General features: G+C 47.5%; 1 protein-coding gene and 1 non-coding gene across 4 annotated transcripts in view; both read left to right on the top strand.

Annotated features, from left to right (window-relative positions):
- LOC139055842 (F-box/LRR-repeat protein 20-like) overlaps positions 1–26,313 on the top strand; it is a 93,845-nt gene that overhangs the window by 28,794 nt on the left and 38,738 nt on the right. For all 3 annotated transcript variants that reach the window (XM_070533390.1, XM_070533389.1, XM_070533388.1), the window contains exons 4-5: positions 21,832–21,915; positions 25,085–25,199. In XM_070533390.1, the coding sequence (XP_070389491.1) occupies positions 21,832–21,915; positions 25,085–25,199 (199 nt within the window). The remainder of the gene's footprint in view (positions 1–21,831; positions 21,916–25,084; positions 25,200–26,313) is intronic.
- TRNAS-AGA (transfer RNA serine (anticodon AGA)) lies at positions 25,963–26,037 on the top strand. Its single transcript has one exon. It is a non-coding gene; the product is annotated as a tRNA-Ser (tRNA).

Raw genomic sequence — 26,313 nt, 5'->3', positions numbered from 1 at the left:
GAGGGCTTCTAGGAGCTGGGGAAGATCGCCTGGAGGACGACAAGCGCGACTGCCGCCGCGGGAACAGTGGCATACCCTGCTGGTTCAAGTACTCTTCAATCGCCCTAGGCCTTTCACCATATCTGGGCCTTGGTGAATTCGCGGCGAAACCTTGCAGTCCAAGGTGGGCGGTATGGGCATTCGCGGTATACATGACCGGCTTCTCCACAGTGATAGCACAGAGGCCTTCTGTCCAGGGTACGCCAGACGTCAGATTTCCTTTCGAGCAGGCGCCGATCCTCCATACGTTGGATCGGTTGCACTGATGGGAGCGGCGGGACGTATGATGCGGCGTAAGACGTGGCAGGGATGAAATGGGTTGGAGCGCGGACAGGGACTCGCCCCAAAACCTCCGCATACGACAGCCACTGCAACTGTGCTGTCACAGGCGGCGCATTGTTGCTTGCGACGGGACCTTGAATCGCTTGCTGCACTTCACTTCTCACGAGAGCAGAAATGGAACCCAGCGTGGGCTGAGGCGGGCAGCTGAGCCGTTGAAGCTCCTCACGAACCACAGAGCGGATAAGGTCTTGGAGAACGTCCCGGTTTCCAAAGGCAACCGCGTCCGTCAGTGAAGCAGCATTCGCGTGTCTGTCATACGTAGCTGAGCGCTGGTCCGAAGGTGAAGTAGCGTTCATTTGCCTTTCATAGAAAGCTGAGCGATGGTGCAGCATCTTTTCCATCTTGGTGGCTTCGGTTAAGAATTCACCAACGGTCTTCGGCGGGCTTCGAACCAGGCCAGCAAATAGCTGTTCTTTAACTCCCCGCATTAGATGGTGCAACTTCTTTTCCTCTGACATGGTAGGGTCCACCCGACGGAAGAGGCGCGTCATATCCTCTACGTACGACGTCACGCTCTCGTTCGGCAGATGAATGCGGGATTGGAGCGCCCGTTTGGCTCGTTTGCGGCGATCAGCATTTGTGTATGTCTCCAGCAAGGCACGGCGGAACTCGAGCCACGATTTCAGGAGCCCTTCTCGGTTCTCGTACCAAGTGCGAGCACCGTCCTCCAAGCTGAAGTACACGTTTCTCAGCTTCGCCGCGTCGCTCCATTCGTTTATCTCAGCAACGCGCTCAAACTGGGCTAACCAGTCTTCAACATCCTCGAAGACATCCCCGTGGAACACTTTCGGCACTCTGAGATTCTGGAGCAGGTACTGAGTTGCCGTTGTGGCCGTACCTTGCATAATGGTCGATGGAGACGTCGATGTTCCTTCCATACTGGTCCGTGGGGGCGTCGATGTTGTTGCGGAGCTGTGATCAAGCTCCGGAGGTAACCCTCGGATTCTCTTGCTGGCCCGGTGAACAGGGGTGTCCACTAGTATAGGGCTGGTACTCCTGCTACCAGGAGGAGTTTGTGGCATCGGATGAACCGTACCCCGCACCTCCATCAGTTTTTGTCACGAAAAGACAATTGACGATGTACCCGGCGTTGGCGAGACAGACAGTTGTCCAAGATGGCGTACACAAAACTCAAGCTGGCGTCCTCAGCCTCTGTTTCTTCTTCCTCAGCGTCCACCTCTTGCCGAGTGCGCGTTCAAGTCACTTCTTTTTCAGCGCTGGCGCGTGACACCTGGCGGCAATATATATATTGAAATACCACGGTTGAGACGACGCTTTATTCCAAGAAGGAAAAATGGCGCCGACGCAAAAACGAACACGAGCCGATGATTGATGATGACTTTGTACAGATGAAGATGAAGTCCGCATAAATGCTTACACTAATTTCCCCCGCGGACGGAAGCGGCCAGCCTGGCCGCACATTAGACGGTGGAACGGAGATGAAAGGGCTTCAGGCGAGAAACGTGCACGATCTCTGTTCCGCGGCAGCGTCGGTCGGTTGGGGTCTCAACAGGTGTAACGCGATAGTTCACCGGCGAGGTCTGCTCGATGACTTTGTAGGGGCCAAGATATCGAGACTCAAGCTTCTCACATAAACCGGGTGTTCGCGCAGGGGTCCATAGGAGCACATCGTCACCAGGGCGGTAGGAAACGACGCGATGAGAGGCATCGTACCGACGTTTGCGATCGTCTTGGCTGGCTGCAGTGTTCATACGGGCGCGACGACGACATTGGGCAAGACGAGACACAAACTGGTCGCAAATGAATGGTGAAGCGTTGACGGGGCCAGAGAAGAAAGAAACGTCGAGTGATGAGGTTGGGTGGCGGCCATATACTAAGAAAAACGGAGAGTATCCGGTGGTCCGTTGAACAGACGTGTTGTACGCAAATGTTACAAATGGGAGAATCGCATCCCAGTTACAATGATCAGGTTGAATATACATGGATAGCATGTCACACAGCGTGCGATGAAATCGCTCTGTTAGGCCGTTGGTTTGAGGGTGGTAGCTAGACGTTGTCTTGTGCATGGTGTTGGACGCTTGCAGAACTTGATCAAGGGTGCTTGAAAGAAATGTCTTGCCTCGGTCGCTCAAAAGAACGTGAGGCGCCCCATGACGTAAGTAGACAGACTGCAAGAAGAAGGCCGCTACTTCTGAGGCAGCTCCTGAGCGTATTGCGGCTGTTTCAGCGTACCGGGTCAAATGGTCAACAGCAGTGACAATCCATCGGTTGCCATCTGGAGTAGGTGGGAGTGGCCCGAAAAGGTCAATGCCGACGACAGAGAAGGGTTGTGCCGGACAAGGAAGTGGTTGTAGGGTCCCGACCGGAGCAGTAGTAGGTCGCTTACGGTGTTGGCAAAGCGTGCACGAGGCAACATATCTAGCTATGCTCGTGGAAAGGCCTGGCCAATAGAATCGGCTGCGTATGCGCTCGTGTGTTTTGTTGTAACCCAAGTGGCCTGACGTAGGGTCATCGTGTGAGGCCTGCAGAACTGCAGCGCGAAGAGCGCGCGGTAGAACGGGAACCCATCGATGGCCTTCCGGGTGAAAAATGTACCGGTAGAGCACGTCGTCTTCAAACTTGAACAGTTTGAGTTGTTTCCGGAGCCTGGCATTGGGTGGAGATGAAATACCACTAAGGCGATTGATGATACTTTGGCAATAGGAATCGGCGCGCTGGTGAGTGGAAAGCACTGAAAGGCGGTTTGATGAAGTCAAGGAAGAAATCGGTGTAATAGACGAAGCGTCCTCCGTGCGGCCAATTTGACAAGGTGATGTGATGTGCTCCGAGGATGGTGGTAATGGGCATCGTGAAAGAGCATCGGCATCTTGGTGCTTCCGTCCGGACTTATATATGACATTGAAATCATATGCTTGTAATCGGAGTATCCAGCGGCCAAGACGCCCGGACAAGTTTTTGATCGTCGGCAACCAACATAGGGCATGGTGGTCGGTCACAACCGTGAAATGTCGACCGTGAAGGTATGGACGAAATTTCTGAATGGACCAGACAACAGCCAAACACTCTTGTTCGGTTATAGAGTACTTCTTTTCCGCGGAAGTGAGAGTGCGGCTTGCATATGCTACAACCTTTTCACAAAATTCGTGGTCGCGCTGCAGCAGTACGGCACCAATTCCGTGACCGCTGGCGTCAGTATGCACTAATGTGGGCGCCTTGTCATCAAAATGACAAAGAACAGGTGGGGATGTTAGTGCGCGCTTGAGTTCTTGGAACGCGGCTTCACACTGATCGTTCCAATCGAAGGAACTGGGACTAGTAAGGAGCTTGTGGAGGGGCGAGGCAATGCTGGCAAAGTTCCGGATAAAACGTCGAAAGTATGAGGCGAGTCCAATGAAGCTGCGCAGTTCTTTTGCACGAATTGGACGGGGAAAGTTGAGCACCGCGGAAATTTTATCCGGATCGGGCTGGATGCCGTCTTTGCTAACGAGATGACCCAGGACTTTAATCGTTGTGCTAGCGAAACGGCACTTCCTCGTGTTTAGTTGAAGTCCGGCATTAGAAAGGCATGTGAGCACCTCATCTAAGCGTTGCAGATGGTCAGTGAAAGTCGAGGAAAACGCGACGATGTCGTCGAGGTAACAAAGACAAGTTTTCCACTTGAGGCCGCGAAGAACCGTGTCGATCATTCTTTCAAATGTGGCGGGAGCATTGCAGAGACCGAAAGGCATTACATTAAACTCATAAAGACCATCCGGAGTAGAAAAGGCGGTCTTTTCTTTGTCCGCTTCGTGCATTGGGATTTGCCAATATCCGGAGCGAAGATCAAGGCTGGAGAAATATTGCGCGCCTTGCAACGAATCAAGGGCGTCATCGATACGGGGCATGGGATATACATCCTTACGGGTGATCTTGTTTAGCGCACGGTAGTCAACACAAAATCGTACCGATCCATCCTTCTTCTGCACCAAAACGACGGGTGATGACCAAGCACTGGCGGAGGGACGTATGACGTTTCTTTTCAGCATATCGGCGACGTTCTCCTCGATGATTTTGCGTTCGGCCAAAGAGACTCGGTAGGGACGATGGCGTACAATAGTCTGGCCATCGGTGTCGATACGATGGAAGGCAACGGAAGTCTGCCCCAGTGACGAAGTATCCATATCGAAGGAGGCCTGGTGCTTCGTAAGCAATTTTAGCAACGCTTCATGTTGAGCAGCAGTAAGGTCAGGGCTTATCACGGAAGTAAGGGCAGATGAAGCAGATTTGTCCGGTTGAGGAAGAGCTTGCGAGGCAGCAAGAGGAAGCAGGGAGACTGGTTGGGTATCCACATAACAGGTCACTGCGGAGCCTTGAGGTAGGAGGATTGTCTCAGTGGTCGCATTTAAAGCGATGATTAACGCAGAGTTTTCTTTGAACCGCACCAGGCAGGAAGCGAAGACAATCCCACGGGCAAGACAGCGACCGTAAGGAGTGATGAACACGTCGCCATTGGTGATGTCCGTAGAAGAGAGACTTATGACTACTTATGACTTGCTCGTGGCCGGGAGGCAGTACAGAATCTGCAGCAGTGATAAAACGCAGTCGTGGCTCATCGGTACTCCCGCTGCAATGAACTGTCTCGCTCATATGTACTACACGTTGACGGCAAGAGATTAAAGCGGACGCTGACGAGAGAAAGTCCCAACCTAAAATTAGTTCATGAGCGCACGGGAATAAAATCGCGAACTTAATGTGATGACAGATACCATCAATGAAGACGCGTGCTGTACATTGGGCTGATGGTCGAATGATTGCTCCATTAGCCCCAATCAGGGAAGATCCAATATAAGGCGTCTTCACTTTCCGCAGACGAGAGCACAGGTCCGCACGCATAACAGATATAGTAACGCCCGTGTCAATCAGAGCTAACAAAGGCACACCCTCCACAGACACCAATAACATGTTCGAAGGACGTTCAGGAGGACTTGGAGCACTTCGCGGCGATGCAGTTTTCCCTCCAAAAACTGCACTGGTTAGTTTTCCGGTCGCTGGACATGGAGTTGGGAGACAGGTCGAAGTGGCGATACAGAACGTCGGAGCGGCGATGGAGAGCGGCGTCTCGAGGCACGGGTGTGGAGTGCGGTGTTGGAGAAGTCGGTCGGAGATGGAGAACGGCGAACGGGGGGATTATCGTCATAAGTGCGGTAAGCGCGAGGAGGTGGCTCATCGCGTTCAAAGGCCGCATAACCACGATGTTCGTCTTGCTGGCGGCGTCGGCAAAACCTGGAGATATGTCCTCGAAAGCCGCAGTAGTAGCAGATAGGCCTCGAGGAACGCCAGGCAGAGTAGTAAGGTGGGTTCGGAGCTCGGGTGACTAAAGGTGCCAGGTGATCGTGAGCAGGCGCAGGTGGCGTAATTGGAGACGGCGCGGCTGGCATTGCAGCAATCTGCGCGTAAGAAGCCGGTTGTGGGCAAGGAGAAGCGTTGGTATGCTGGGCGTTCTGCAGGGAGGCCAATTCCTCCTTAATAATACCGCGCAGGTCAGTAGAAGCAGGTGGGACGTGAGCGCTGCTGCAAGGGGTTGAGCCATGCGCTTGCAATTCCTCACGAATTATGGCTCGAATGATAGACCGGAGCTCAATACTGTTCGCCAGGGGGTTGTCGGAAAAGTCCGGTTGCAAGCGGATGGACTGCAGGGCGTCGAGGCGCTGACAGACGGAGACGACGTCCGACACCGTCGATGGGTTTTGAGCGGCGAGTGCGTTGAAGGCAGTCGATCCGATACCCTTAAGAAGGTGTCGCACGCGATCAGGTTCTGGCATGGCACTGTCGACACGGCGGCAAAGCGCGAGGATGTCCTCAATGTACGAGGTATACGATTCGCCATAATGCTGGACGCGCTCAGACAGCCTCTTTTTCGCAACTTCCGAACGAACCGTGGGTGTGCCGAAAATCCGCCGTAGCTGCTCCCTGAAAGACGACCAATCACGGAAGTCGCGCTCATGATTCAGGAACCAGGTCTTGGCTACTTGAGAAACGTAAAATGGCACGTTGTTTAACCGCGATGTCTCGTTCCAGTTGTTGTAGTCGCTGACACAATCGTAGTTGTCGAGCCAGTCTTCAACGTCCTCACCAGGCAAGCCAGAGAAGATTTCAGGGTCGCGATACCAGTTGTTGGCAGGGCTGGGAGTGGGGGTGGCTGGCACTGGAACCGAGATGGTGGATGCTGCGGTCTGGTCTTGCGACATGGCGGCCTCTTGGCGTAAGCGGCGTCCCGAACGTAGCTCCAGGAGAGATCTTGAAGTGGATTGAGGTCGAAGGGATCTTAAAGCGCCTCCACCACTTGAAATACCACGGTTGAGACGACGCTTTATTCCAAGAAGGAAAAATGGCGCCGACGCAAAAACGAACACGAGCCGATGATTGATGATGACTTTGTACAGATGAAGATGAAGTCCGCATAAATGCTTACAATATATATATATATATATATATATATACAGTAAAACCTCGTTAAACTGTAGTTGGCTGGAGCTTGGAAAAAGTATGTAAAAAACGGTAGTATTGCTTAAACGAAACAAGAGATCGCCCACTTACCTGTCAAAAACAGAACTCAGAGAGAGTGTGATGAAAGGGAAAAAAAAATTCTGTATTTATGCAATTTGCGCGACGAAAGTGTTATTTTCGTTTGATGCTGCTGCGGCCTAGCGGCAACGACAGCGGCCTCAAACTTACTGAAGCTGCGAGCCAGCTTTTCAGCCAGCCCCCACTTCTTGCAAATACTCGCATGGCAGATTCCTCGTTGGCGTTACGTATTCTCTGTGCATGCACGCAGTAGCGCCACAGAAGTCCCTGGGCGCCTTTTCTATTGAGGGATGCTGTTCTCGTTGCGATGATTGCATTCATGAGGCTGGCGTAACGCACAGTTTCTACCCCTGTCGAGCCTGAATTGCCCGTGCTGTCGCTTTCCGTGTCATCCTCATCACTGTCGCTTGTCAACACTTCGGCAACAACAGAGGCAATGATAACAAAAAGTCCTACCTCGTACCCGACATCTCTTCGCGGTCATAGTAGCGCCGCCGAGCAACTTCTTCGCATTCCAAATGCGACAACACTGTAGTCAATAGTAGATCTCTATCGTATGCCAGCGCCAACTTCGTGTCACGTTTGCTAGCACGAATGATGTCTAATTTTTCTTCTATGCTGAGTACCTGGCATCTTTTTTATTCAAGTTTCGGCATGACAAGACTCCTTGGTTGCACAATGCCACAACACTCTCTCATAGAATAAAGAATGCTCTCTGGCATGGTGCCAAAATGATGTTGATGTGGCTTCACGCTTAAACGCGCAGGGCACTTGGAGGCTGTTGTTCCGATCTCTGAGGCTTGTTGTTCTGCCGAGCCGCCCGATGGAGACGACGCACCGCCGTGTTTGGGCGGCGAAAAGTGAAAACACTACGTGTTAACCGATAAGTATGCAATAAGCTGGTACGGTTTATGTGGATACAAAACACATTATGTTAAATGGCCGCTGAGTTGGGGATTTGACTTTACTACTTTTTAAATGAAACTGCTGTTTAAGTGGGTATGGTTTAACGAGGTTTTACTGTATTATGATTGTAATGTGAAGTGATGCCGCAGAAAAGAGGAAATGATGCAGAAAATAACAGGAAACTGCCGTTGCAAAACGCACTGAAAGGACGAGTACACGCGCAATTTAGTCATTGTCACTGCTTACGTTTTTGTCACTGTCAGCAAGAATGGTGTCATACTCTGTGCCACCAAGGTTATTGGACAGGGAGCACTTCAGAAGTCCTGCAGCACACTTGAATATTGCAGAGCTGTGCCAATTAAAGTAGTAACTTAGTGCGATAAAAACCACCGAGACAAGAAAGGTGGAAAAAGACAAGTGCTACTCACAACTGTTTAATGGAAAAATAGAATCGTACATATATATTGACCTTTTCATTGGGCGAGGGGGAAAAGGCGCACGGCGAGCCTTTCCTCTTCTCTGGCTTGGGAGATCCGGCACGGCGCTGCTTGAAAGTATTGCTGTCGCGTGCTGCGGAATGATTTCGGAATGCCTTAGATCATACTTTGGGATATTTACGCCATGTCTGTTCATATAAGGTCGTCAGGGAAGCCTTTCGGTGCATCGATGACTACAATAGGCGGAAATATGTCTTGGGGGCACAAAAATGTTACATGCTTTATCAGCCGTGGTGTACGCACATTATCAGTCGTGGTGTGTGTATGTGTTGTGAACTATTTTGCTTATATTGGTTTTAATTCAACAAAGAAAACTGGTGTCTCTGTATTACCAGCATTCAAAGGTAAATCAGCTCACTGTCTGATCACTTGGCATAGGGAGTAAAACATAAAACATAAGAGTGCATGCTCGTGCACGGCCAACCTAAGGCAACCACGAAACATCTAAGCGGCAGGCGCTATCAAATATTTGGGATGCACTGGCATCGTTCTCATGCATTTCAAGTCTAGTAGGCTTGTAATTACTATATGTCTATGCTAGCCTTCCTGCATGAGGCCGATGGCGCTGCTCAACACAGTGATCACTGCGGTTGATGAACCAGCACGATACATATATAAGATGTGCGCTTCGGCATTGCCTGTTTGGCCTGCATACAGCCATAATATATGAGAGGGTTTGCATAAAAAGAATGTGATGGCTATTTTTGAGGACAAAATTTTCACAATACATGACAGTGCGTCGTAGAGAACGGAACAAACATTTAAAAAAAATTGCTTATCATCTTCTTTCTCAAAAAAGCGAGAGAAAACGGGCTAACGCCGCAATACGACCTCGCATAGTCACGCCGCACAATGTTTATAGATTTATAACCGCTGATGCCGTATGCTTGGACCATGCAGTATGTAGAACAAAGATATCTGTAATCCAGCACCTGCCACTGCTTAAGATGCTCACGCAGTTAGTTACTGGACAAGCTTAATTCGGAGTGTAAGGTATGCTGCTATTACTTGCCGAAACTATTTTATTCAGGCGCAGAAACTTCATCCATTGAACCAAGTAGTCACGCAATGTAACCTGCAGCGAACAGTTTGAACGCTTGTCAATGCATAACATCACAGCTTCTATCGTAGCAGAACGGTACCCACGTTGTTACGATCGTCACATAGTATGTTTCATGGCTCCTAAACCGCAGCTTGGAAATAGAGGATAATACTGCAATAAGGTCACATTAGTGAATGGAACATTCAGAAATACACAATTGATCTCCGAGGCCGATTGTAGGCTTAAATGTGCGCGTACACATCAAGCTACATGTTCATTCCACCTCAACGCCAGCAGAAACTCTGGCCATGGCGTCTTAAACCGCTTCAGCACGTCTCACAGAACCGTTTGCCATGTAGAAGACGCACGTCCTACTAAACAGACCGCACGACCGCGAAAACAAACGCCAGAACCTACCACCGAGCGTATACCTGCCTTGCAAAAGACCGCTTTCACCCAAGCCAGTATGGCGCTGCTCATAGGCAGCGCGACTGTGTTCACAATATGGTGGCGCCTACGAAAAAATGGTGTATACTGTTCTCACACATGTGCATACCAAGCAAAAGAGAGCAGGCACATCAAAGGCGGTTGCGCAAGAAGTCAAATTTGGCATCTAGTAATGAGATAGAAGGCTCACCTATGCACCCATCTCTGTTCTCCTTGATGAAGAAGGCCTCAAGTGCAAGCCTAGAGGAGGTGTTGCCACTCTTGCCCAGAATGGTAGTCTCCGAAAATCGAGCCTGACACCCACACGCTGTAACATGAGCCGCCATATGTGCGCACTTATCCTCCTTTTTCTCTATTTCGTGCACATGTTCCCTTAAGGAGGTCACCATCATCAGCATGTTTTATGTCCAATGTAGGTCGAAGGCCTCTCCCTGCGATCTCCAATTACCCCTGTCCTGCGCCAACCGATTCCAACTAGTGCCCGCGAATTACCTAATTTCATCGCTCCACCTAGTCTTTTGTTGTTCTCGATTGCGTTTTCCTTCTCTTGGTACCCATTCTGTAACCCTAATGGTCCAACGGTTATCTAACCGGCGCATTACATGACCTGCCCGGTTCCATTTTTTCTAGGGTGGTTGCTTTGGCTAGTTGGTAATTCATGATCAAAAATGACATACAGTGCGAAGGACAAGGACTGCGAAAGACGACAGACATAGCGCTGACTTCCAAAAATATTTTATTGCGTTTTCATATCGTGTTATATATTTACAAGAGGGGGCATGCGCAGAAGATGAAAGGCAGTCACAAGGGGTGTTCTAACAGCATGCATTCTACTAAAAACATGGTCACTCGAAAAAAATGAACATAACGATTTCTGTCCGTTAAGATACGTGACTTCATTAGGGGTCAGTGCAATAGAGGGGGCACTAACGCACGCACTACCCAGTTTTCTGATGAAATCAGCTTCTAAAATTTCCGTATCTTCAAAGAGGGACACGCAGTTGCAGTCTTGGCAGTGGATGCCCAAGTGGCCTTGAACAATGTTATGGACGTTGTTACAGTGCTCTCTTAAACGGTCGTTTAAGCACCTGCCTGTCTGTCCAACATATTTACTGCCCCAAGACAGGGCAATTTGGTAAACCACATTCGGTGCGCATGTTACAAAAAGTTTTCGGTGCCCGACAGAGCAACAACTCTGGCGTGATTTTGGCGCGTTTACACGCTTACAGAGCCTTGCCAGCTTTTCTGGGGCTGAGAAAACAACTGATTCCTGCACGCTGCCCAACCTTCTTTAGCCTATGGGAGACATCATGCATATACGGCAGCACTGCAAACCTGCGTCTTTCAGCCAGCTGGTTCCTTGACTGAGCGGGCTCATCACGTTTTGTGCACCTCAGAAGCTGTTCCGCTATGGCTGAAAAAGGCCAAAGGGTAGCCAGCCCAAGAAAGGCAATAAACCTGTGCAGCAAGACTATGTTGCATCTCGTGTGAGCAAGATTTATAGAGGCTGTTAATGAGGCATAACTTTATGATGCCTCGTTTAACGAGCTTTGAGTGTGCCGAGTTAAAGGGCAAGAGTGGCTTCCTACTTCTCAGTTCGAAGCACCAACACACGTTTGTTAGCAAGGCACAGCCTGAGATATAGAAAGCGCAAGGCAGGAGCTAAAGAAGAAAGGGGTGGAACCCGAGGCCCCCATGCAAGTAACAATGGCTAAAGGCAGCCAGAACGCAGCGGCAGACTCGCAGTCTCAAGGACATGACAGCAGTCACAGTCAGGCTCAAGTAGGCACCGACATTCGAGTGCCGTCAGATGGGCGGGCCGAAGCCGAGGGTGCTACCAGCGAGACGCAGGTGACTGATCTTGCTGAAGTGACACTGCGTAGGACGAAACGGAAGCACCGGCCCCCTGACCGCTTCACTTCTTAAGGGGGAAGAATTGTTATGAATCAGCAATGCGCCGCTGACATGTGTTTATTTTGTTAGATTCACCGGCCACACCTCTTGTGAATCGGCAGTGGCTGCGGTGATGTCACAAGATAAAGGCTACAAAAGCTACACTAACCTTTAATAAAGCATTCGTTCTTTGCCAACCGCTTCTCGAGTTACTTCAGGCGAGACACAGCTCACAGCTCAGCCGGGAAATTATAGAAGCTGATTTCATCAGAAAACTGGGTAATGTGTGTGTTAGTGCCCCCTCTATCGCACTGACCCCTAGTGAAGTCACATATCTCAACAGACAGAAATCGTAATGTTTTTTTTTTCTTTTTCAAGTGACCATGTTCTTAGTAAGAAGCCAACAAACACTGACGCCAAGGTCAACATAGGGGAAATTACTTGTGCTTAATAAATTAAATAAAGAAACGATAAATTAATGGAAATTGAAGTGGATGAAAAGACAACTTGCTGCAGGTGGGAACCGAACCCACAACCTTCGCATTTCGCGTGCAATGCTCTACCAATAGAGCTACCGCGGCGCCGTTTCCCCATCCACTTTCTTGGGTATTTATGTGTCCTAGTAGAACCCTGGGAGTGTTAGCCAGCGCCACCACTCACAGACCTTGGCGGCGGACGTGGCATGTCCTTTTTTTTTGCCGCAAACGTCACGAGAAAGTGATCTTTTCGAGGGAAGGCAATTGGTCAATAATAAACCCACATATGCTTACCTGAAGACATTAATGTTGCTGGATTCGAGACCCTCGTTATGTAATAAACGAGAAGAAGGGGGGTTAACCAAGGGGCCCGATTTTTATTAGTCATTTCATAAGAAGCCAACAAACACTGACACCAAGGACAACATAGGGGAAATTACTTGTGCTTAAGAAATGAAATAAAGAAATGATAAATTAATGGAAATTAAAGTGGATGAAAGAACAACTTGCTGCAGGTGGGAACCAAACCCACAACCTTCGCATTTCGCGTGCAATGCTCTACCAATTGAGCTACCGTGGTGCGGTTTCTCTATTATGACGAATAAAAATCGGGCCCCTTGGTTGACCCCCTTTCTTCTCGCTCATGTTCTTAGTGGAGTGACATGCTGTTAGAACACCCCTTGTGACTGCCTTTCATTTTCTGCGCATGCCCCCTCTTGCATATATAGAACACGACATGGCAATGCAATCAAATATTGTTGGAAGTCAGCGCTATGTCTGTCGTCTCTCGCAGTCCTTGTCCTTCGCGCTGTACTGTATTGTATTTTTTGTATTGTATTGTACCGCACTGTATTTTTTATTCATTTCTTGCCTCTTGATGTCAATTAGAATATTGTCTATACCCGTTTGCACTCCAATCCAAACCGCTTTCTTTCTGTCTCTTAGCATTATGCCTAGCAATCTTCGTTCTATCGGTTTTGCGCGGTCCTTAACTTGTTCTCAAGCTTCTTTGTCAGTCTCCAAGTTTCTGCCCCATATGTCAGCACTGGTAAAATGCACTGATTGTACACCTTCCTTTTCAATGATAATGGTAAGCTTTGAGTCCGGAGCTGGCAATGTCTGCCATATGCAATCCAACTCATTTTTATTCTGTGAATTTCTTTCTCATGATCCGGGTTCTCTGTGATTAATTGACCTAGGTAAACGTACTCCTTCACAGACTCTAGAGGCCAACTGGCGATCCTGAACTCTTGTTCCCTTGCCAGGTTATTTATCATTATCTTTGTCTTCTGCATATTAATCTTCAACCCCACTCTTACACTCTCTCTGTTAAGGTCCTCAATCATTTGTTGTAACTCGTCTGTATTGTTGCTGAATAGAACAATGTCATCGACAAACCGAAGGTTGCTGAGATATTCGCCGTCGATCTTTACTCTTAAGCTTTCCCAGTTTAATAGCTGAATACTTCTTCCAAGCACGCAGTGAATAGCATTGGGCAGATCGTGTCTCCCTGTCTGACCCCTTTCATTATAGGTATCTTCCTGATTTTCTTGTGTAGAATTAGGATGGGTGTAGAACCTTTGTAGATATTTTCCAACGTATTTACGTAAGCGTTTTGCACTCCTTGATTATGTAATGCCTCTATAACTGCTGGTATCTCTACCGAGTCGAATGCCTTTTCGTAATATATGAAAGCCATATAAAGAGGCTTATTATACTCTGCAGATTTCTCGATAACCTGGTTGATGACATGGATGTGATCCATTGTAGAGTATCCCTTCCTGAAGCCAGCCTGTTCTCTTGGTTGACTAAAGTCCAGTGTTGCCCATATTCTATTGGATATTATTTTGGTAAATATTTTATATAATACTGGGAGTACGCTAATGTGCATATAATTTTTCAATTCTTTGATGTCTCCCTTTTTGTGGATTAGTATAATGTTTGCATTCTTCCAGTTTTTTGGGACCCTTGCAGTCTATAGACACTTTGTATAAAGAGCCGCCAGTTTTTCAAGCATTATGTCTCCTCCATCTTTAATTAAATCAACTGTTATTTCATCTTCTCCTGCCGCTCTTCCTCGTTTCATGTCGTGCAAGGCCCTTCTGACCTCACTGCTAGTTATACGAAGAATTTCTGTACCCTGTTCATTACTGTTTCTAATTGAGGTATCCTGACTCCTCTGGGTACTGTACAGGTCAGTATAGAATTCTTCTGCTGCTTTTACTATATCTTCGAGATTGCTGATGATATTACCCTGCTTATCTTTCAGTGCATGCATCTTGGTTTGTCCTATGCCAAGTTCCTTTCTCACCAATTTCAGGCTGCATCCATTTTTTATAGCTTTTTCAGTCTTTCTCACATTATAGTTTCGAATATCCTTTATTCTCTACTTGTTGATCAGTTTTGACAGTTCTGCGAATTCTATCCTATCTCTTGAGTTGGACACTTTCATTCTTTTGTCATTTCTTTATTAGGTTCTTTGTTACTTGGTAGAGCTTGCCTACTGGTTGCCTTGGTGCCTTGCCCCCAACTTCAACTGCTGCCTCCGAAGCCTACCTAGTTACGGTTTCATTCATTAGCTCTATGTCAGTATGGCAGGGTAAATGGTACATGTTAGTTTTAACGTAATATTTTAGAAATGGCTGCAGATATTCACATCAAATTTCATGTGCTTACAAAAGATGCTGTTGGGTAGAACATGAGACACTTTGTTTGTGTCTAGATGGTTTGTCTTTACTGTGGCCCACTCCCAAAATTTCAGGTGTGTTTAATTGACGTACCTTTCCTCTGCAACCATGCTGAGGAATGTGGTGATATTTCAGTGTTATTCTAAATACCAATAGGTTATATCTGAACTAAAGAGATATAATATATACTTTGGAGTTCGTGCCCCCCAAAAGATATCTCTGCTTGCACAAAGCCACAAGGGGGGTTTCTTGCAGTGTAAATTTTTCCACTGTTATCATTCATATCATCGGAGATTTTTTTAGTTCAGAATATTTACGACTGGTTGTAGTACATGTTTACAAAGTTTCACTGGAATGAGATAAATTCTTTCTGAGAAAAGGTACAAATAATTTGAAGAATTCATAAAAAATGCAATTTGAGAAAAATGAAGTTTTATGTTCGTATATTGCTAGTGGATGCTCAAAATGCCCCAGGAGAATACATTTTACTGCTGACTGTCGTGCAGGTGTCTCCAAAAACCTTCCTAGTGTTCCTTTTTATCCGTCGTCCTTCCTTGCTCACGGCAGAGTCGTAGAATTCTGCACTGTCAACTCGCTCTTTGTCCATCCTGTCGAGGGCAATATTACAAAACGGACGTTAAACGAACGAAGGGCCTCCAGAACAGCTCCTCGTGCAGAATTACTGTCATTGTAGTAGGTTACAGCATTGTTAGTTGCTGCTTCAATGTGTTAGCACTGACAAAGTTTTCTTAGGGCAGCGGCACCAGGTGAGTTAGTTGAGCGACTCATTGGTGTTCTGTGTTCATCCATGAATGCATTTGCTCGGAAGACCGATTACCTTTGAAAGTTATCCTTCTGCTCCATTTGCTTTACGATCGTGCCATCTTCTGGGCAAGTAATATGTTTGAAACTCAAAACTGAGGCGACCATATAAGCACGAGTTTGACATAATAGTTATTTTCTACTAAGGGCAATTACGTCAAACTCTTGCTTCGAGTTAACAAATTCGACTACAAATTCGACTTCGGCCTGCTATCTGCTAGCCGCCTAGTTAGCTCAGATGGTAAAATGGCTGCCCCAGAAGGGCGGTGGTCCCCGGTTCGAGCCCCGGACCAGGACAAATTTTTCATCCACTGCGATGCTTTTCTTTCGTGGAACCCGTATGAAATTCCTTTGTGGCAATTGCCGCGATTGGGTGAATGTCTCATTTTCTTTTAATTAATGTATGATTTTTTAGTACAATTCATCTACTTACCACACACACACACGCAAAAAAAAAACACGCCATACTAAAAAGAACCGCGAACGACAGCAATAAACAAACTGGCCTCCGCCCGCCATTTTTAAACGCCAGGGCGCGCGGCACACTTCGGTGCATCATTTGAACCGCTTTGAGCAGGCGCTCGAGGTCACGTTTCCGCAGGTTTGTTCCTCGTAGTGCATTCGGTCTTTCTGTGCCCACGATCTTTTGGGGGGTTTACCCTACCATACCCCCTTAAACAGTCATTCACGCAATGCTCGGTTTGTCCAATGTACAGCTGCCCACAAGGGTGCAAGGGAATTGCGTATACAACCTCCCTGGAGCACTCAACAAATGGCTTCACATGCCTTGTGCGGCAGCCCCACCTGCTCTCACAGCAAACTCGAGAGCACAGCTTCGAAAGCTCATTGGACGTAGAAAAAAAAAAAACAGAGGAATGCCATGACAATTAGCAACCTTTTTAAGGTTGTCTGACACCTTGTGCATGTAGGGTATAACCTTTGGTCTTGCCTTCAATCGTTGGACCTCTGCTCTTGCCCTTCATGCTCCAAGCTTTACTTTTTTTGCAGAAGAGACTATACTATAGCGTTGACGACTCTCAAAGGGAAACCAGCTGCCGAAAGGCTTCCAACATGGTTTGAGAAACTAGACTGCGTTTGGTGCACGCACGATTTTCACAAAGCTGATTCCAAGCAAAGACTACCTACTGCTCACTTCACCTCCGTTGAATGTGTGGAGTCATACAGCAACAATTGCTTCAAGGCTCGCAGTTGATAGGCCCAGCGGACGTGGCATATCTGCAATGCCAGGGGTGTGTATAAGTTCATGTGTCGCTCCTGTCTTGTGCGACATCTTTTTTTTTATCTTTTGATGATAATAGGGGACAGGTTTTAAAGGTTTTTAGGTATGTTGATGGTTTTTTTAGTGCTTTTAAACAATAAGGGTGATTTTACATCTTCTGCTTTCATTTTAGAAGCTTTTAACAACCAAGGCCAATGGCTCATTTTTATGCATGAACTTCCTGATGCTACAGGCCTACCAAAAAAAAAAATTGATCTTGTAATAGCAGAGATAAAGTAAACTTTTACTTGCTATGCTAGTATCCCAGATAGCCAGATACATCCATTAGATATGCATAATATGGTGCACCTGGGACGTTCAGTACGTCCATTAGATATCCTTATTTATCCAGAAAACATTGTATGGATGTACTATAGATCATCGCAAATGCATCCAGAACATGCAAGTGGTACGTTGTGGGAATGTCAGGGCTGGATATATGCAACATCTAATAGACATCCACAACATCCTGCAGATATATTTATTACATGTAATAGATATCCACAACGTCCAATAGATATTTACCATATCTAATGGATATCCATATTGACCACACTTTCATCCACAGGATATCCATTGTACTACACATCGCTATATCTGCAACATCTAATATATATATGCACTGGATGTGCCTTGTACTATTGCTGGCTGTTTTTTTTTTTATTCGTCATGCATGCATGCACTGGGCCTCTTCAATTTGTTGTCCCACACTGTCCCAGACTGCTGCTTGAGACGCTACTACAGCCAGTGATTATTGGCGTGCACAGCTTCTCGTGCAGTCCTGGACTGTTTGTGACAACAAATCAAAGTGCCGCTGTTACTAAGAAAAACTCTGTTGTCACCACCAGCATCTTTATTGTGAAACTTCTCATTGGTATTGGTATCAACCGTTTGACAAGTAGGTAATGATGTACACAATATTTGTAGTGAAATACAATGGCAGACTGCAGCTGTCTCATGAAAATGAAGCGAACAGTAAAAATACAACATAATGCCATCTCTCAGTTTCTGAAAGGCACAATGAGCACCTAATGCACGAACCAATACAAAAATACTACATATGCATAACAGCTAAGCATAAACGTGCTAAAGGATAAATAAAATGAGACATTAAAAGCAATGCTTGCAAACGAACACTTCTCACAGCGCAGTGTTAGTTGCATTCTCTCCAGTAAAATAAAACACAAATGGCACATTATCAGACTTAATTCTCATGAACAAGAACAAAATTCACATATGGAAACGTCAAAGCACTATTTGACTAGCCTTGTATTCAGCAAAATAAAAAATAAAAACAATGTAGTGAAACATAAAGGAGAGCAACAGCTGAAGGCCCAGAAGAGCAATATATCCTATAGGAAAAACAATCTGAAAACCACCAATATGTTAGCACGATGATAAATTTTATAAGAGAAGTAGGCAACCCCTGCAGCAAAAGGGTGCCAAATTATCATCATGAAGGAGAAAAATTCGGAACACAGCTGCTGCATAAAAAAAAAATTGTTTTAACATATTGTTCTCACTCTTAGAAATGAAGACTGTTATAATGAGGAAGTCATTTTCCTCGAATAAGTAAGCATGCAGTATAAGTACAAGAATGGTATGCTCCATAAGTTGTTCGAGTAGAATAACTATACCATATTTCCATGCGAGTGAGACTACAGCCAATTCATGTGTAGATTCATGGATTGTAAGGAGTGTCAATGTAGTTGCAGTTAGTGGTTACCTGTTACCACAGCACACTTGGCATGCACTAGTCAATCAAATGCAGTGGTACGAGGCCACACCATGCTGCTGAGAGTGCTGAGCCACCTGTAGCAGTATCAACTCAGCCCTTTTTTATACTGTCTCACTGCCTTTTGTACTCAGCCTGACATCACGTAACATGATTCTATATTTGTCACATTTTTGAAAACATACAGCACTACTTAAAATGCAATCAGGTGCCACGAAAGGCCAAAGCATTCGTTCAGCTGATGCTGGAGACGAGCTGCTACATCTACATCTCTGTAGCATAATCTGGTTGGTGTTTATACGCTTGGCTCAACATAGCAGCAGTGGTTAGTTGCATTGGCCCCCGCAGCAGTACTACCAAAAAAACATGTTGCAGTGAGTGCTCATCTTAAGGTTGCCACTTCAAAGGGAACATTATTTTTGGGTGATGCTGAAGATAGTGAGGTTTAGCCTTGTAGTCGTTACCTTGACTACAAGTTAGACTGCTACCAGTTTCAAAAGAGGAAGAAAGTTTGTCAGCAGTCTAAAGGCACACAGTATGATGCTATGTGGTGCTGGAGGGCAAAACGCACTTGGAAGATAGCTCTTTTGCTGGCTGGCTTGAGCATCCTAAACCTGCGAAACAGGACAGAATCTTTACAACTATGCAAACACATCGCTTATCACTTACCCCGCATTCAGATATTCACCCTTACTTGAAGCCCATGCTTGACTGTCACTATAACGACAAGTGCGAACATGCCGAAGACACTCACCGTCTCTCCTTGGGCGCGTTCACGTCAGGCTTTATCTCGACCAAATCAAGCATGGGCTTCAAGTTAAGGCACATTGCTGAATGTGTGGGTAAGGGCCGATTTACGCTCGAGCCGCCCATCGCCGCAAGCCGCACCGCACGCGTGCGGTCGCGCGAAAGATTGCGCGTATCAAACACTTGTGCACAAATTTCGGTTTACAATGTGTAAGGTATACACTGTGTACACAATGTAAACGCTAATTTGTGCACAAGTGCTGGATACGTCCAATTTTTCGCGCGACCGCACGCGTGCGGTGCGGCTTGCGGCGATGGGCGGCTCGAGCGTAAATCGGCCCTAAGACATACAAGGTAGCTTACGACGTTTAAAGTAGCCGGTTTTCAGCTTCTCTAAATTCAGTGATTAGGTTAAAATCCCAGAGTATGAATCCACACCTATAGCATTTTTATCATGGGGGCAGATCTAAGGCATCTGCTTAAATAGTACCACTGACAAAATTTGTCCTTGCAAGCAGTAGACCACGGCAAAGCTTTATATAATGTGCAAAAATATCGACTGTTCAAGAACACGTGAAAGTACATGGCTTGTGCCTACAAATGATACAAGCACGTAATACTGCATGCTATACACAGGAGCTATGTAAACGTACAGAGAAGCAACAAAGCGTGCAAAATATTACATAGCTCTACAGACAGCCCTTATAACAAAAAACATCCAAAGCAATGCATGAACGGTGAATACCTCACAACATCGAGCACCACTGTCGAAAACGTGTGCCAGAACCACTGACACCATCGTGCCATTGTGCACAAAACCTGCGGACCGCGAGAAGCCCGTACAGTACAAGAAAGACCAGGACGAGTATGAGAAGATGAACTGAAACACGGGACAAAGGGAGACAAACAAGAACGTTGCTTCTCTATTGCCATTTGTTTCGGGCTGCAGTTCAGCTGTTCAAACTATAGTCTTAGCTATGAACCAATTGTCTCAGTTTAATACTATTCCGAAAAGAAACTCCACCGACATACCTTGAAGGGTACTGCTGAAACCGCTGGGCGTTTGCGTTGTGCATCAGCTCTTCTGGCCCATGCTAAGCACTCAGTACCGGCATAAAAGAGAAAAAAAGTACAAAAACAAACCACCGACATACCTTGAAAACCATGTGCCTGCTGATGACCGGACACCACTGCAGACATGGCAAGAATAAGAAATGAAGTGTCACAGTATCAGAGCAGCGCAACCTAAGAGTGGTTCGTTGTGAGAACGGAAAGGTTGGTGCTATCTTGCTCTCTTCTGCAGCCCTTCAGGGATCACAGCATAGAGCAGCACGGCTCAGCCATAGAGAAAACTCAGCGCCAGCACTGGAACACAAGCTCACACATTCCCACATATGCTTGCGCGCTGCCCCATTGCAATGGCTGCGCTTATGGCGAAGTATGACCGGCACGTGACTGTGAGAATAATTGATAATTGGACAGTAATGCTGCGTAAAATCTCTATAAATCATTTAACTTTTCTGACGTCTTTAAACACCATTTTTCATTTAGTGCAAAATTTGTGGCGTGCTTCCGGCTCCTTGCTTTCGAGCATGCTTTCGACGCACATGGCCTCTGAGATGTAGTGTCGGAGGCCACGCAATCAATTTCACACAAGAAGTTTGCCACAGTTTAAAAAAGTTTGGTGGTGTTCAACAAAAGTAGAGTGCCTTGATATAATTTTCATGCAGTTTTTTCTACTATATATATGAGTTCATTCCCAGACATACTGTACCTTGTTTTTTTTTTCAATTACTTTTCCAAAGTCGAAAATAAAGAAGCCAATAATTGCAAAAAAAAAAGGTGCATCTATGGACATCTATTACATGATCACTGATGATGCCGCGCGATCGTCGCACCAAACTATACAGGCTCCAACTGCGCAGCATCGTCCACGTCAAAATCATAGAAGTGTGAGTGGACAATGCGAAAGCTTTGGGGGGCCTACAATGCACATCTAAAGTGCAAATATTATGGATGTTTCATGGACATCCAAAATTTTGTGTGCTGTACGTCTGATGAACGAACAAAATGGTTGTTCATCGGACATCCAAAACTTTGATGCCATTGTACGTCCCTTAGATGCATGTGCAAGCAAAGGGTGACCATAGGACATCCCATTTTTTGCAGGATGTTTGGATCAATCCAGCACATCTATCGGATGTTTGTGGCTAACTGGGTAGGGGCTAAATCACTGACAAACCGTTGTCACGCTGGTCGCTTGACACATCTTCAAGGGCCCCTGGCACTCCAAGAAAGATGCCAATCTGGAACCCTCCACTTACCAACACTCGCATGCATTTGTGCCCATGTTGTGCTCCAGGAGCTTTAGCAGTTCATGTGTGTTACATGCAGGTGCCCGAAACTGCACACACTCGAGCTTCCTTGGTGCTGGGACATCACCGAGAATGGCCTGGCGACCATCGTGGCCAACTGCCAGTGAGTGAGGCTGCTGTCTGTCCGGCAGGTTCTCAAGCCACGTGTAGTCTTGTTCAGCTAATGTACAGCTAAAGCTGAAAGACAGCATTGCAAAAGGCACAGGGTGAAGACAAAAGTAAACGTTTGTGTGTACTGCCCAAAGATTTATCATGTTCATATGTGCAAGCAAGTGAATGATACAATGTCTTATTTATTTATTTATTTATATATATATACTTCAAAATATACTCCCCAGGCCCAAAGGCATTACAGAGAAGAGTGATAAAATAAAATTAGTGCACTAAATTCAACAAAAAACATGGTAAACAGCAGATCTTTTCCCTTTGTCCCTTTTCCCGTGTCACTTTTCCCGTGTCCCCTTTCCAGAAATGTATTTTGCGCCACAAAGTATACCTAGAAAATCTAAGCACCAACTTGCCCAAGAAGAAGTCCTTTTGCCACCGCTGTGCCTTCGGGTAACGCATCCAATTAGTGGCAAGAGTTACAACGGAGTGTGGCACAAAGATGTTGCGCGCCAGGAGGACATCACGAATAGGTGCGATGACATAGTCGCCATCAGGCACGGTTGCGATTGAGGCCAATTCGACGAACGTTAGGGCTTTTGGACGTAAGCGAACAAACGCTGTAGCGCAGAGGGTGTTCGGTCGCTCGGGGCGAACGTCTGAAAAAAGAGGAAGCTTGAGGCACAGCGTACCGGTGGAACAGTCGATGAGGGCAGAATGCATCGTCAGAAAGTTGAGCCCGAGGATTAGCTCATGAGGGCAACTGGTCAGCACGGTGAACATGACTGGAACGTGGCGGCCAGCAATTCCTATGCGAGCAGTGCATATACCCCTGATGGCAACAGTGGCGCCATTGACGACGCGTACAGCTCGAGTGATGGCAGGCGTAAGAACTTTTTTTGAGGTGACGACCTAGATTAGCGCTCATTATGGGCACTTGGGACCCAGTATCAATTAATGCCGTCAACGGAACACCATCTACGTCTACTTCAATTAGGTTCGTGTTGGTGAGGAGCGTCAACGGAGGATTTGGACAGGATGAACGTGATGCAGCACTACCTCCAAGAGTTGCATGGCCTTGTTTTCCATCCATCATTTTGGCAAAGAAAAGCTGCAAGGCTTGGGTGACGGGGAGTAATGGGGAGCGATGGCATTGAGGTGACAGCGATCACACGAAGGAGCGGCTGTCAGGGGCATCGGAAGTAGGGTACAGATGGCGAGGTGGATAATGGCGAGCGTCAGCGTATGGGTGAGGAGCAGGGAATGAGCTCCAGTACGGCAGCGTTGAAGCAGATCGGTTTGTCGTCTGGGGTTCGCCATTCAGCAGGATTGCATGGTCTAGGAGCGAAATACTGGTCATTACAGGTTGTGGACGTGGGAATGGGTGTCGAATCAGGTCGGGAGATAGAGCAGGTCGGGAGATAGAGCAGATGGTAGGGATGCCAAGGTTTGCAATTTCTTGCCACACAACTGCTTGAATAACGGAAATAGTGGGGGCCACTTGGTCAAAGGTACCGTCAAGGGGCGTGGATGAAGGGGGGCCGGACTCGCCGCTTCAATCTCACGGCGAACGATACGTGTGACATTCTCTTGAAATGGTCGTGTGGCGGTAAGAGCGGAGCAAGAGGACGTGGCAGGGGTGTTTGGGAGCCAGGAAAACTGTGGGACAACGCGGCGGCTTTTGGCTACCTCGAAGCGGCAGCATTCTTTGACGATGGCGTCGACGGTAGAGACGTCGTTATAGACGAGCAAATTGAAGCCGTCATCCACGATGCCTTTTAGGATATGGCCCGCCTTGTCAACATCGGTCATGTGCTCGTCGACTTTCCTGCAAAGCACGAGCACTTCCTGTATGTAGGAGACATACAATTTGGTCGACGACTGGACATGGGTGGCAAGCTCTTTTCGCGCAGCCTGTTAGTGACCTGACAGGTTGCCGAATAGGTCGCGAAGCCTCTCTTTGAATATGTCCCAGCTGGAGAGCTCGACCTCTTGGGTGTGAAACCAGACACGCGGCATCCCGTCTAGATAAAAGATCACATTGGCAAGCATGATGGCAGGGTCCCAGTGGTGGCTTTGGCTAACACGCTCATACATGCTGAGCCAGTCATCGATGTCAACACCATTTTGGGTGGAGAATGTCCCAGGATCACGGAGACTAGGAACTGTAACGTACGTTGTAGATGGTGCCGCAGGTGTAGGTGGTGACGGGGTGGGTCCATCGGAAGCCATGGCTGAGAAGGCAACGGTGCGGCCGCTTCGGAGCTCCGTGGCGAGGACGGGGAACGTTCCACCTCCACCACAATGTGTGGGGATGCGCGACTCTCGCGCGTCCCCTGATGTTTTTCCCGCATAGCACGTCTCCTGTAATCCGGCTTCGCCGCGTGGCCTGCGTGATGCCCGCGGTGGTGGATGTGGTTGGGGCGCAGTGCGAGAGATGGCGCGAGTGTTGCGCAGCTAACGCCGCCTCACGGCAGGGGGACTTGGGGGCGCAGGAGAGAACAGGCTGTCTCTTTCCCGGCGGGTTGGGGAACAGCGCGCGCGCGCCGACCCATGCTTCTGCGAGACCGCCTCGCGTGGCCGCCTTCGAACGCGCCACCTTCGAACGCGCCACCATTCGCGTGACCGTACACGCGAACGACCAGGCGTTGGGATCCAGCATGGGGCGAACATATTCGCTCGCTATCCGGTCGCGGTGAGTCGGACTTCCTAGATTTGTCGCGCGCCCATTGGCATGTTTTGTGGATAGCAACTCGGCTAGCTGGCATTGATCTATGAAAGGTGCAATAAATGCCCTTGTGATTGTTTGCACTACTGTGTTGTCGTTCCTTTGTCCCAAGAGCACGGAGGAGAACCCCACAAATGTTACGCGACGGACGAGTCAGTAAGACAAGCAACCATTTGCAGGTTATATTTACAACGGTTGCAGCGCTGACCAGTTAGATTCACTACACAAGCCCAGTTCGTTTTTCCTCCTCGTTTCTGGAGTGATGGTGCCCACGTGCCTCGTTCAAACAAACAAATACCACATGCATGTAGCAATATTGTTGCATATACCAAGCTTTGGCTTTGGGTAAAGGCAGCCTATTTGCCACTTGACCCTCCAGCTTGTCTACTCCATCTGGTGCTTCTTCAAAAGAGATTTGGCCACCTCGTGTTGTGTGCAGGAACCTGGTGAACCTCGTTCTGCTAGGCCTGTTCAAGATCCATGGTTTCTGCCTGGCAGAGCTGCCAGCACGCATGCCCCGGCTGCGGTACATCCACCTGGAACAGTGCAGCGAGGTAAACAGCCAGCCTTCCCACTCGTCAGGCAGGGTTTCTCTTGTGCCTACTGGCCTTGACTTTGAAATGCGAAATTGTTGTTAGCCAGGCTTGTTGGTATGACAACATAATATGGCAAAGAGCACAAAAAACAGGACAAAAGTTTAAGGGATCAGAAAACATAGACGCTCACTTCAAACTAAATTTTAATGAATAAAGGGAAAAATCACACATCCACCCATTCATAGCAATTGCTACAAAGGAAACCTATACAGGTTCCTCAAAAGAAAAGCCTTAAGGTTAAAAAAAAAATCATCCTGGTCCGTGACTCGAACCCGGGACCACCACTTTTCCGGGGCAGCCGCTCTACCATCTGAGCTAACCAGGCGGCTAGCAGATAGCAGGGCAAAGCCAAATTTGTCGACAACATGAAGCAAAGGCAAGAGTTTGACGTAGTAGTCCTGCGGAAACCCGCAAGGTGGAGAGAAGTAATGAATAAAGGGAAAATCAGGCATCCACCCGTTCGTAGCAATTGCTACAAAGGAAACCCTTACGGGTTCCTCGAAAGAAAAGCCTCCAGGTTGAAGAAAAAAAAAAATCCACCCTTCCTTTCATCCCTTCCATCCACCCTTTGTAGCAATTGCTATGAACGGGTGGATGTCTGATTTTCCCTTTATTCATTACTTCTCTCCACCTTGCAGGTTTCTGCAGAACTACTACGTCAAACTCTTGCCTTTGCTTCGTGTTGTCGACAAATTCGACTTCGCCCTGCCATCTGCTAGCTGCCTGGTTAGCTCAGATGGTAGAGCGGCTGCCCCAGAAAGGTGGTGGTCCCGGGTTCGAGTCCCGGACCAGGGCGAATTTTTCTTCAACCTTGAGGCTTTTCTTTCGAGGAACCCGTATGGGTTTCCTTTGTAGCAATTGCTACGAACGGGTGGATGTCTGATTTTCCCTTTATTCATTGCTTCTCTCCACCTTGCGGGTTTCCGCAGAACTACTACGTCAAACTAAATTTTAATGTGCAGGGGCAAGAGAGGTAGGCATGTGTGTGTGTTCTTTTAACATTTAGCTTATGTTGCAATGCCACTATTTCACCCCTGCATGATAAAACATTAGTTAGAAGAAGTCGGCACCC

This window comes from Dermacentor albipictus, chromosome 2 (assembly GCF_038994185.2).
Source record: "Dermacentor albipictus isolate Rhodes 1998 colony chromosome 2, USDA_Dalb.pri_finalv2, whole genome shotgun sequence".
NCBI classification, from domain to species: domain Eukaryota; kingdom Metazoa; phylum Arthropoda; class Arachnida; order Ixodida; family Ixodidae; genus Dermacentor; species Dermacentor albipictus.
Note: the sequence above shows the minus strand (reverse complement) of the source record. Positions and strands in the feature narration are given on the sequence as shown.